At 36.7% G+C, this 13,892-nt stretch overlaps 1 protein-coding gene across 3 annotated transcripts in view; it reads left to right on the forward strand.

Annotated features, from left to right (window-relative positions):
- Positions 1-13,052, forward strand: part of LOC126765909 (uncharacterized) — a 63,368-nt gene extending 50,316 nt beyond the window's left edge. For 2 of the 3 annotated variants that reach the window (XM_050483583.1, XM_050483584.1), the window contains exons 2-4: positions 3,036-4,487; positions 5,456-5,670; positions 5,746-13,052. In XM_050483583.1, coding sequence (XP_050339540.1) covers positions 3,283-4,487; positions 5,456-5,670; positions 5,746-9,809 — 5,484 coding nt within the window. In that variant the 5' untranslated portion in view covers positions 3,036-3,282 and the 3' untranslated portion in view covers positions 9,810-13,052. The remainder of the gene's footprint in view (positions 1-3,035; positions 4,488-5,455; positions 5,671-5,745) is intronic. The other variant, XM_050483585.1, reaches the window with a different exon arrangement.
- The last annotated feature ends 840 nt before the right edge of the window (positions 13,053-13,892 follow it).

Below are 13,892 nucleotides of genomic sequence, written 5' to 3' on the forward strand. Positions count from 1 at the left end.
TCCGTATACTAGGAACAGAAACTAAAAATAAAAACACGGAGTCGTTCGATGAATGGTGTTAAATTTTAAAATTGTAGCAAGAAAAACTGGCTTAAAAAATCTCGAGCCGATGAAATATTAGACACTGAGAACAGAGCTGGAAATCCTGTGTGAAGACTTTAACAATAAGCAGTACCGCAAATTTTATAGAAAAATTAAGTTAGAAACTTACAGACAAGACGAAAACAACAAAAGGTTGAACACTTCAAAGAGCTGTTAAAAGTTGGCGGGTTTAATTTTCACACGGATCTGAACATAACGTGTCCGAACAACGCATTGTCAGAGTGTTCAAATGAGTAACCGCCATCAATGCAAGAAATACGATATACATTAAAAGCTTTATGTCGCCTGAGGATGAAAATATAACAGCTGAACGCTATCATCCACAATATTCAACAATGTTGTGCCATTGATGAAATAAGTGACATAAAGAGAACTGGACACGCATTGAATAGAACTATGCAAATATTTGCATACTCGAACGACATCGCTCTAGTCAGAAAAAACATCCACGCCTTGTCCAAAATGTTCGCTGACTTGAGAAGGTAGGCCAAATTGACAAAAAAATCAATGAAGATAAAACGAAATAAATGACGATGTCAAGAAAAAACAAAGAAGCGCCAAGGGTGAAAATATATCAATACGCATTTCAAACTGAAAATCCCTTACTTTCCTGTGCTTCGAACTTAGAAGCCATAACTCAACAATCTATGACGAAAGTACAAACCACCAATAGGTTACACGCACGGACGCTACTCGAAAAGGACAAGACCAAACTACAAGTTTTCGAAAGAGAAATCTTTAGACTAATATAAGATAATGGCGAGTGGCGTATATGGTGAAACCATGAGCTTGATTAGCTTATATTCTTCTTCTTAACTGGCGTAGAAAACGCTTACGCGGTTATTACCGTGTTAACAACAGCGCGCCAGTCGTCAGGTGGCGCCAATTGGAGATTCCAAGCAAAGTCAGGTCCTTCTCCACCTGGTCTTTCCAATACTTTCAGAGCTGGAGTGTTTTCGTTCATTCAAACGACATGACCTAGTCAGCATAGCCGATGTCTTTTAGTTCGCTGACCTATGTCAATGTCCATACATAAATCTCATACAACTCATCGTTCGAATGCGATATTCGCCGTGGCCAACGCGCAAAGGAACATAAATCTTCCACAGAACTTTTCTCTTGAAAACTCATAAACAGCTGCTCACTCTTGTAGGAGATGGTACCTTCTCTGTTCTACAGCTCGAATTATTTTCTCCAATAGTAGATTGAAGAAGTCAGCGGGAGCGGGAGTCGCCCTGTCTGAAACCTTGCTTAGTATCGAATGGCTCGGAGAGGTCCTTCCCGATCCTGACGGAGCTTTTGGTACTGCCCAACGTCAGTTTATACAGCCGTATTAGTTTTGCGGGGATACCAAATTCAGACATCGCGGTATAAAGGCAGCTCCTTTTCGTGCTGTCAAAAGCAGCTTTAACTCGACGAAGAGGTGGTGTGGTCGATTCTCCTTTAACGGGTCTTTTCCAAAATTTGGCGCATGAATCAGGTCAGTTGTTGATTTTCTATGTCTAAAGCCACACTGATAAGGTCTAATCAGTTTGTTGACGGTGGGCTTTAATCATTCACACAATACGCTCGACAGAACCTAATACTATGGGATATTGAGGAGGCTTATCCCACGGTAGTTGGCACAGATTGTGGAGTCTCCTTTTTTATGGATTGGGCAGAACACACTTAAATTCCAATCGTTGGGCATGCTTTCGTCCGACCATAATTTTACATAGATGCTGATGCATGCTACTTATCAGTTCTTCGTCGCCGTGTTTGAATAGCTCGGCCGGCAATACATCAGCCCCCACTGCTTTGTTGTTCTCCAGACGAGTAATTGCTATTCGAACTTAACAACACTTACCGACCCAAACGGGTTTAGATCGCCGAAAAAACAGCCCTTGGTCGGATAAAATCCGAGTCAATTCTGGTGCGTAGAACCGGCTGTCGTGGGAAGTGGCTATTCGAACTTCTTCATGGTCGGGCAATGGAACGTCCCCTCCAACGTCATCTATTGAGGAATCGGGTTCACCATTTCCTGATGTTAAGCTTTCACTGTCATTCAGCAGGTTGGAGAAGTGTTCTCTCCATAATTTTAGTTTGCTCTTTGCATCGGTTACTAGATCACCTCTGGGGGTTCTTCAAGAGTGTGCTCCAGTCTTAAAACCTTCTGTTAGTCGCCGCATCTTTTCGTAGAATTTTCGAGCATTACCTCTCTCGGGCAGCTTGTCGAGCTCCTTATACTCGATCAGCTTATACAAGGTGAAAATGTCACGCTACTCTGTATGAAAGCGCAGCACTAAGATGGCTCAGCCATGTAACGAGAATGGACAACAAGAGAACGCAGAAGATAATTTTAGAGACCACAACATTCATCACTAAAGCAAGGAGAAGACAGCGATCAAGATGTATTGTTTAACTTAAAGAAGACATGAGGAAGTTTGGCATACATAATTATAAAGAACGACAAACTACCGAAAACCCCACCTCCCGGGTTGCCTCTATTTACTTTCCAAAGTGCAGGGGATCTACCCAATTTCGTTACTATAGTTCTATCGCAGACGAGACTGCGGGTGATGTATGTGAGGCTTATCTCGAACCCAACCTTATCCAACGCTCTGATAACCTTCCCTAGCCTTATGATTATATAAGCCCGCTTTATATCGAGAAAAGTATAAAAAAAATAGCCTTTACACAAGTGCTCCTTCCAGTCAGCGTAAGCACCATTTATAAATTCATTATATGCATAGAACTCTAATTCGTTTCAAATATTGGAAACAGCTTTTAGGTGAAAAAATTATATTGTGCATAAGTATAAAAATAAGCAAATAATTTGTAAAATTTCTCGTAGAGGCATTTTATCTATACTTAAGCGGTACATAATAAATAAAAAAACGTTCCATGAAATATAGAAGCAAACAATTAAATGTAAATTACCACATTTTTCGCAGATTACATTAGCTGAAAGAATGTATATTAAAGTCACTCAAAGTAAGCTGAACATTACATCATCAAAACTATTATTCGGATTTAATCGCCTGGCCGGCAACACTACAAGACGAGCTTTAATCCCAGCTAAAAGTTATTTGGTCCAGTGGTTATGTCACATAACAAGCTCATTAGATAGCTTTGTAAAAATATTTGCGTGAATGTCACGTGACAAACATTTTCAGATACATTATTACAAATAATAAATTAATGTTAGTGCTGAAAACATATGCTATGAGGAAAAGAATGATATTATCTTCGACTGTGAATGTGTTTGAGTCACCCTGCGAACATACGACTAAAAATCTTAAATTAAATGATCAAACAAGTTCAGAGTCTAAAATAGCTTTTGTCAGCGCCACTGAACGTAGTAGCGGACGACGAGACATCGAATGCAGCTATGCTCGCTACAATAAAAACAAAAGGAAAGTTTATGAACATTGCAATTTTTGCTATGATAACTCAAGGCTTCAGGCTGACTCTTTCTTCCCGATAATTCGATTAAAATTGCCCAAAAATCATCTAATTAATGGGACATGGCAGGAATCAATTCAACCCGAAATTGCAACCAACAGCTCACATATAACACAAAATCCACGTTGCTGTCCACAACATACAGAAACTGATGTTCATTCCGGTATTGTTGAGCTGGTAGATCATGATAACACTTGTATTATCAAATCGAGACTATTTTTGCCAGATTTTCAAAGTTTGAAATTCTCAAATGAATTTACTTCAGTATATAATGAAGCAATAAGCACAAATTGGAGATATGATTATAATAGCAATATCAATAGGTTCCATGTATTAGACGAAAATGCTAATGCAAACAAAAACAAACAAACTTGTGCCAATGATGTGTCTTCTGGTGGTTTACATCAAATCTGTTGTGTTTCGTTAGTTTCTGGAAAAGCCGAAGTCAGCAGCGGTAAAACAAACGAAATTAACAGTAAAAATTTAAGAAAAATACGAACTGGTGTAGCAGGTGCGAATGGAATACTTAACAGCAATACTATTCATTATATACTGTTGATATTATTATCACTGTCACAAGTTCGTTGGACGCATGCTCTACTATTAGTTGAATCGAAATATGTGAACCCTACTGATGACGATTACGTAGCTGATAGTAGCAATAATAATCCATATATGAACGCTAGCATTCCTGGCGAAAGCAGTAATCGGATTAGAGTAAAGCATGGAATGGCCGTTGGAGGAGTTATTGGTGGTATTTCGGCATTGGGCGCCAGTGGTTATATGGATAAAATGAAAATGAACAATTTGGAAAGGAGCGTTGCTGCAGTGTTAAAAAAAGTTGCCTACGGTACAACGTCAACTACAAAGCGCAGCATTCCTGACAAAAGTTACTTGCCACGTTTAACAACGATTGCCACACCATTGTTGACGACTTTACGGTAAGTGCTTACATACAGTGTCTTGTATATATTATGCAAACCAAATTTTCTTGAAGAAATGTAAATAATTAAGGCGATAAATTGACTTTAATGCAAGGTTGCAACTAATGCATCAACAAATTAGTGGATTAAAAATAATAACAATATATTGGGTAGTCGAAAAGTCTTTTCGTATTTCTAATCAAACTTCAACTTATTTTTTTATATTTATGCTTATAAATAAATTAACTAATATGTACCATTATTCCGTCAATGTAAATCGAAATTTCCAGAACGGAAGCAAGCGAACCATTGTTGTGCTACTGATACAGCATCGTCTCCGTAAACTACAAATTTCATTGGTGGCTTGCGTGGCATTCTTCCCTTTTTATACAAAAATTTCAAAATATACCGAATTTCTTCATTATTTTCATTCACTCATTCATTTTTGAACAGCTGTGACTTTTTTTGAACTTTCCCGAATTTAATTTTTTTTGGTTAAATGAAGCTTAAAACTCACCTTTCCAATACTATATGGTATGACGCAATGTGATTGGTAGTACTGGAGATATACGACTGCAACCACATCATTTATTTTTAATTTTAATCCAAAATTCTGAACTAAAAAATAATATTTTTAATCCCAAGAATATAATTTATTAAACAAAAAATATTTGTTTATAAAATTATATTTTTTTCGTTCTATCATTTTGAATTAGAGCTCGCACAGAGCCATAATATTTAATAGTCTAGAGTAATAGTCGTCTCACTGTCACATTTAAACGATTTACTTTGTAATTCTTAGTATTAAGTTTTATATATTTATAATTTTTTAACATCAAACATACCGGATTTTGAATCTTTTAATATCAAGAAATAAAATAAAGAAAGCAGATTTACTTTCTGATCGAAGATGTTGAAAAAATTTTCAATCCAATAATTGTGAGTAAAAATTTCGCCCTGGTTTACTGCAGTATAATATTTTGCAGGTATACCGAAAAGTCATCGCAGCAACAACAAATAAATCATCATCATAGAAACTATGAGTTGGATTTGGAACGTGACCATGCATTACCCACTTCGGCGCCCAATGCGGACATATTGAAAAGTAACAGTAATCCAACTTATCCTAATCCGAATAGGCATCACAACCATGAACGTGAGCGCCATAGACATGTGATGAACTCTACTCCTTCGCCCTCAAGTAATTATTACTAACATTTCTTTTTTTCGTTTTATCGAATTTTCTAAATGTATTTTTTATTAATCGTAATTACAGTACCGAACATCCCAAAGAAAAATAATGGTCAGTTACCCTCCATACCAATGTATCCAGGCGATATGCCGTCTTATTCTCCGCCAGCACGTTCATTTTTTACTCCGCCATTGCCACCGGAATATCAGAATCCTTTTGCTGATAAACCAACGCTACGTGGTACTAACAACGAAGGAATTATACCTAATACAGGGACTTATATAAATAGACGTCCTATACCACCCCCAAGTTTAATGCCTGGTCATGAACGTATACCATTTCGTCCACCCGATTTAGCGGCATCTACTGGGAACAATTCACCGGACGTATCTGTAGATCTTGTGCAAACTGGTAATAGCAGTGGTACTACCATACCTCTTGACACGAATGCAGATGCAGATCGCAAGAAAGCACTGAATACGCCATCTCGTGGGAGCGCTGTTAATAATAATGCAAATGTTGACAATATTAATGTTGGCGGTGTTATACATACAATGACAAGTGATGCAACCAAAAACTTTTATGATAGTTCTAATTCACAAGAGTTGCCATTGCAAAATAACAATTCCGAGCGACTGCACGGTAACCGTCAAGAAGTTTTGCCAAGTATACGACGAATTTTAAGTGGTGCTAATGGTAAAGGGGATATTCCAGAAGTACTATTAAAACAAGCCACATCTCGCCCGATTGTTAACTACAATCAACCGCCATCTTCACCGGGTGTTCTTTTGGATGGTAGTAATGTAGCGCAACATCTTGATAGTGTTGAAGAAAGTGGAATATCGAGTAGCTCAAACATCAACGAAAGCAAGAATAGTCCAACATTGAACAGAGATACGGAGATATATGATTCGCCAAAAGTGGAATCTAGCGAGCATAAATATTCTTTCAAGACCAACGCGTTCAATGAGAAACCATATGGTGGAATCATTGGTAGTAGTAATGGCAACAGAAATGGTAGCACTTCCACCCCTTCAACAGCGGCAGCTATTGGTGGACAACTTGGTGTGAATACTGCAGCTGCCACTTCTACAACATCGACGATCATTAGCGGGACGGTTGGAAAGTATCCGACATTGTCAGCAACAATTGGTAGCAGTAAAAGTGCCAGTGATCCGGTATCCTCGTCAACAGCGGCTGCTGCCTCACCTCACTTCACGTGGGCGGTCGCATGGAATATTCATGTCTATTTTTCCGTTGTACTATTCACCATTTTGGCAGTTTACTCCTTATACAAAGTGCTTACTTACAATAAGTTGACGCATCTTTTTTCACAGTCGTATTTTATGTGTATCAATCTGGTTTTGATAGTTATTTGTTCTGCTCGTATTTTCTATCTATGCTATGATGCTTATAATATTCATGCTACGTTCAACTTATTCATTTCCGAATTATTGTTAAATTTGCCTGCCACGTTGTTGACCATTTCATTTTCAGTTCTGATCTTGTATCTCTTTTTGAAAGCTTTGAACCATAAAAATAACCGTTATTCTGCCCTTATACGGCCGCTTACGGTTGTGGTTGGTTGTGGCGTACATGTCCTACTCTGCATTACACTACATTATGTAGAATCATATACACTGCAGAACCAACAGCAACAACATCTATTATATCAACAACAGCAACAACAGCTACATTATAGACGGCAGCAACAACTTTTGCATCAACATCATTATCAACACCAGCAGCAACAATTTATTTCGGCAGCTACAACACATTTGTTGGTATCCGCAGCTGGGTTTAATAGCCATTCGGCTCTCTTTCTTCAATCAGCTGCAGCACCAACATCCAACACATCGATAGGCAACACATCAGCGCCAAAAGTTCTTTCGCTCATATGTCAAATTATATATATATTTGTGTGTCTATTTCTTGGTCTGCTGTACCTCTATTTGTATCGTATTTTGAAGCGAATACTCCGTAGTAAATCTCAAAATTATATACATGGCTATCAGAATCTTTCTTATGCTATACATATCACCATAGCGACAGCTTTGTTATTTGTTTTGTTGGCTGCCTTACAAATATTTGGCGCCATTAGTATATCTACAACTCGACCATTAATACAGCAGCTAATAGCTGAGATCGATTGGTTGCAGTGGGGTTACCAGTTTTCTTTGCGATTGATTGAAATTGCTATAATAACTTTACTTTCTTGGGTCGCCGGTTTGAAAACTAGTGCCGGCAGTGGTGGAGTGGGTGTAAGCGTTAATGCATCGGCTAACGTGGATGCTCGCTATGGGGTAGCCGGAGAAAATGGTGGTGGTAATGTCGTTTTTGGAAGTGGAACAGCTAATCATAATCGCGAGAAACATGGTCACCACCACTTCCATCACAATCATTCTAATATGGCAGGTTTTTTTCTGCCATGTACATCCAGCTCGAGTCAAGAGCAGATAGATACTGACTACCCAGCAGTTTGTAACGCAAATACAAATCTTCACACTTACACAATGCGTACAGGCAAATTAATATATGACGATAGCTTTGCGTTGAACTCTTTGTCAGGGAATGGGCAGTCCCAATTGAACGGTGTTGGTAATAGTGCTATTCCAGCTGGCAATCGAAATGTAAGTGAATTTCAGTTACAGACTCAACCGACATATCAGAGACCATATGACTCGGGGTCTATTAACAGCGCAATTGTCGACGAATATGGAACGCAGAGTACGTTAGCTGGCGGAGGTGGTGGTGCATGTGGGCGCTATAGCCATGAGGTGCCACAGTATACTGATTATTTGACGGATGTCACTACTGATCATTATGAAAACCCAAACTTTGATTTGTGTGGTTCTGTAAGCAATTCAGGATTTGGAGTATCTTCAGCAACCCCTAGTGGAGTACAAAAATTTACCAAAACTTCAACCACTTCCACAACAGCAAGTAGTAGTGGAGGTTCAGGCTCTTCCGCAACCTCGCAGCAGCACATGTTGCTTCTGCAGAGTGATAGTTGCTATTCGGAACCTTTACAACCTGCTCACACATCCAGTTACGAATTCAATAATTTCGAAAGACCACATTTGGGAAAAGCCGGCGCTGGACCATCTTCAGATTGTTGGTCCGATCTCCACACAGGGCAACCACTATCGCGTATTATCGATAATTATAAAAGTAAACGTGAAAAGAAAATGCATACTACTTCAGATCGTGATGCTTATGATAATCCTGAGCGGCGTAGTTCAAACTCCACACATTCTTGTGCCTCTAGCCGCTATGGTGGTTACAACTCTTTTGATCGTGGCTTATACAACGGTATTCGCAAAAGTGGTACGCTGAACAATATTGTTGGTAATGGGAATGGAGGTGGTCATATGTCTGGGATAGGTATTATGCATGGTCGAAATTCATCCTCTTCATCAGCGGCGTCTTCGAATACATCAGCTCAGCGTGCATCAGGGGCACAAACGACAGCTCTGTCATCTGAAAAACATCTTCAGCAGCGCAATGGTCGAGGAAATATTGCAGGTGTGGTACGTGATCCTAATCAAGATGGCGAAAACGAACAGTTATTTAGTCGTTCGTCTCTAGATCGTAACAGCACTCACCCGCAACACCAATGTCAAAATCCTGATGATACAATGTTACCAGGTAGTAATGTAGAGCGCTCTAATTTAATCGATAATGTAGATGGTTCTTGTATTACAAAAAGTAACAGCACAATATCCTTTTGCGGTGGGCATAGCCAATTGAATGATACCAACGTAGGAAATAGTAAAGCAAGTAGTCTATCATTCGTCCAAAGTAATCAGAAAAATAACACACATTCCAACCAATTCATGTTGCAAAAAAGCTATCACAACCATCAGCAACAACTCCCTGTTGCAGCAAACACTACGAAGCAACAGAAGAGACAGGAAGTTTCACTATCCACTGCAAATTCTAATTTGAGTTCATCTGAGTCAGGTGCACATAATTCTGGGACTTCTAATACATCCGTCACATCGTCGACTGCCTCCGAAAGCTCAAGTAGCCGCAGTAACGACTCGGCTATGCTTGTTGCTGAACGCGGATTCGTACGCTTTCGCGCTATTGACGACATAAACAATGCACAAGGCGTAGGTATACATAATGCATCACTACGCAATTAAGGCCGTCACTTTCTCTATTACCATCACGTACTTAGAGAGAAATATTTATGATATTGCCCTAAACCCAATGTTTTTAAATTAAAATTTAAGCAATAAATAGTTGATAGCTGTGAGTATTTTCTTTATCTCTATGTCTTTGATACACAATAGAGCAGACATTTATCGAAATTCAGCATTGTTTTAATGTAGATGTAGTGGTTGCGTAATAACTATTCTCGTAGCCTCATAACCTCGTTATTATTTTTGAAGTTTTGTTATAATATATTTCACAGTGACAAAACGCTTTTGTGATACCTACTTATAAAAATGATAATTGACTACGTGACTATGGAAATCTCAAGGTAGCTAATTAATAATAAATTTTATTTGATTAGTTTATAATTATGTATTACATTTCTGAATTTTAATTACTACTATTACTATTATGTATAACAATATAAACAAACAATATTATCTATTTTAAAATTGCCTAATTTAGAAAACGAAGTATTTTAAATAAACCGTGTATTCAATATTATTTACATTTATTACGATTTTCGAAAACCGATTTACATAATTGCAAAATGTATATTTAACGAAAATACAAACAAAATGGTTTACTGTATATACATATGTATTTTGTTTACTAAACAATATAAAACAAAAAGTTACACATTTCTCTGAGAATCGATTGCACGGTTTGTACTAAAATAAGTAATACATTATATGTAAATTATGTTTGGCATTATATTAGATTGGCTGTCATATATGTATATGTTTCCCTAAACAAAATACACACGAAAATGTAATTTGCGCAAAACAACTGATTGAAGGAAAATGAAAAGAATGCCTATCAATTTACTGACATTCACGAAAGTTAAGGTTTGATAGCCGAAACAGCCAAAAACGTAGACCCGTGGCCCGTGTCAGCTGATACAACCTATCTTACGGGCGCGCAATGTAAGTGAACAGCGAAAAACGCTACTCCTCTCTTTGCCGTAGAAATCCACGGCATTTGGATTTTTGCCGTAGAAACGTGTCAGCTGATTGCTCTCTCACCACGGCAGGGTTGCCAATCTAGATATACTGTAGTAATTATAAATAAAAGTTGCCTTCAATATGTTTGAAATTTTCTTAAACTAACGCAAAATCAGAGTCGAATGCTATTATTTATAAATATATAAACTATTTTTTAATAGTTTGTTATCAGATTTGATATTTTATATTATGAAAAATTGTAATTTAAAAGTTAGATGTGTACAAAACTATATATGCGTATTGAGCAATGGCAACATTGTTCAAATGAAAACAAACAAAGATGGCTGATTTCTGCGTTTTTACCACGGGCTCAACTTTTGACACATTTTGCTCGCTACGGAGGGAAAAGGAAGGAAGGGAGTAGCGTTTTTGACTGTTTCTGCTATAAGGAAGGCAAAGGAAGGAAGGGAGTAGCGTTTTTGGTTGTTTCGGCTATGAAGGGTAAATAATTCTGTGCCGTATTGTCCTTTTGAATTTTGCGATATATTGTTTATCGGATTTATCAGTCTTATAGAGGTTTGCAACCAAAGTACTAATAACATAAACAAATTCAAGAAGATTAGAAAGATTCACTAAAAAATGTGATGAGTTGATAGTTACAGGGGATGTTCGAGTAAGCAAATAACTGCGGAAATATTGCAACCCTGATGTTTTTTTTTTGCAGATACTCAGCTGATATTTAAACAAATATTTTGCGCGGCGTGCAGGTGCAATGAAGAAGTGAAGTTTAAGAAGTCTTAAAAATGAATTTTTAATCAATTTAACAGTGGATAACTTGGTGGATAGTGAGTGTAGTTTGCTTCTTAAATACAAAAAAGCAAGGAAACAAAGTTTTTTGCGTAAAAAAGTGGCTTATGACCGAAATTTTAAAGAAGAGGGCAATAGTAAAATCGCAAAACTTCTTTAAAACAATTCGATTTTATCCTCCAGATATATATTTATCACATTTTCGGATGTCTCGTGAAACACAGTTAATGATAATAATTAGTTATAAACAAAAATAAAGAGCGATTTCGCTTGCCTCATTTTTTGCATCACAGATGTTTTGGATGCCGATTTTGTCACTTTTGCGAGCAAGAAATGTCGAAATTTGAGTTGCTCGAACGTTTGACATTTGCAAAAGTTGCTACATTTTTACGTCGAATATGATGCTTTGCAATATTACCGCAGTGATTGAGACTCGAACATCCCCACACTGACAAGATTTATTTAAATAATTGTAGACATAACCCAAAAACTCATAATTTCATGCTAAACAGAACAATTCTCGAAAAAACATTACATGTAATGACTGTTCGTTACAAATTTCAGCTCTTTGAGATCCTCAAATCACCTTTACAGTACATTTATAAACACATGAAACGAGTATTAGCAAATACAGAATATACTTAATACGTTTAACTTGAAGAAACGTTTATAATATATTCATAAATGGCATTATATTGTTAATCTCAAATCATATAACACCCTAAGAATAGCATTAAGACAGATACCACAATTGTATAACATACATACATATGTAGGTAGATAAACTTGCGTGCGTAGATAGTTTATCCTTTAAACAGTTTACCAGTAGTATTTAGCTGGTTGATATATTTTCCAATTCCATTCGTAATTATTTCACGGTAAAGCTGCTCAAGTAAACACCAACAATTTCAGTTCTTATGCGCATTTAAAACTAGATATGTGGTTCTATATTAAAGGCAAGAACAATAATAAAAAAAATTATTAAGATTTGAACTGATTAATATAGGCTTATCAATTTGTTTTTGTCGCATGTAATATATACAACAAAACATAGTTTATATATAAAGATATAAATATGCATATAAATCTCAATTTTTGAGCATTTATTATCGATTTATATAAGTATATATTAGCAGAAGGTACCAACGCAAATAAGGGTTTAAATTAATATGAAAAACCTTAGTTTACTGCATAAATAAAACACATAAATGTTTCTAAATGAAATTTCACATTATGTTCATCTGTAAATGTAGTTAATAGAATATTTTGAAATGCACATATATTTATAATATATGAATATAAACAAAAATGAATAAGCTAAAAGTATACTAGCGATGCACATTTGCAGACTTTAGCACTAAGTGAAATATGCTTCGCCTAGGCAAGCAAAAAAAAAACCTTAAAAGTATTTAAATAATTTTATATATATACACGTATAAAATATAAATTCTTTAATTATAGTAAATAATGTCTACTCAATTGTGTTGTTGTTTTCTTTGCTTTGTTATGAAGCTCAATCGGTAACGCCGTTTTCAAAAATTCCATGATAATTAACATATTTTAACTTTTTGCTCTGAAGTATTGAGACGAATATTGTTGAATAAAAAAAACGAAAAATTTTTTTTGTCACATGAAAATTCATCAAACTTTGAATGTACTAGGGCTACTGAACAATAATATGTGAATCAAAAAAAACATAAATTTTCCGATTGATTACAAGCATCAGCTACAGCTGGAAAAATGCTTAATTGCTTTCGCCATGCCGATCCCTGTGATCTCTGAATTAGGGGCCTCAATTTTAAAATTCGGCAATGGCTTATCGGCATAAGCGGAGAGCAGCTGAACTCTTGTAAACTCTCCTCTTGCGTGAGTGAGCTTAGGACTACTGTAAAGGCCTTGTCAAATCTGAAGAGATATGACGACTGGGTTGAAATTCAATTCAGTGACCATGCCTTCGCGGACCCGAAGAAGTGCACCGCCTTGGGTTTATTCGAGATTTCAACCACGAAAGCAGTGTTGCACACTGTCAAAGTATCACGTTGTGCCATCATAACATAACATTTAAGCAACATTAAATTGTTGTTTGCACATCAGCAGAGTATCAGCAAATATGGAACTCAGTTGTTGTGCTGCTGTAATTTTAACGTAGCTCGAACATACCCCTATTTTAACCAAGGTTTTTAACGTGGCTGAACACTCTTAAAACACCCGATGTGTATTTTTGTATAGTTTTGGAATTGTGGTTTTAAACTCAACCGGTCAACTAGAACGTACATAAGTTATTAACAAATTTGAAACTCTTTGAATTTGTATTTTCCG

Source organism: Bactrocera neohumeralis, unplaced genomic scaffold, assembly GCF_024586455.1.
Source record: "Bactrocera neohumeralis isolate Rockhampton unplaced genomic scaffold, APGP_CSIRO_Bneo_wtdbg2-racon-allhic-juicebox.fasta_v2 cluster11, whole genome shotgun sequence".
In the NCBI taxonomy this organism is placed as follows: Eukaryota; Metazoa; Arthropoda; class Insecta; order Diptera; family Tephritidae; genus Bactrocera; species Bactrocera neohumeralis.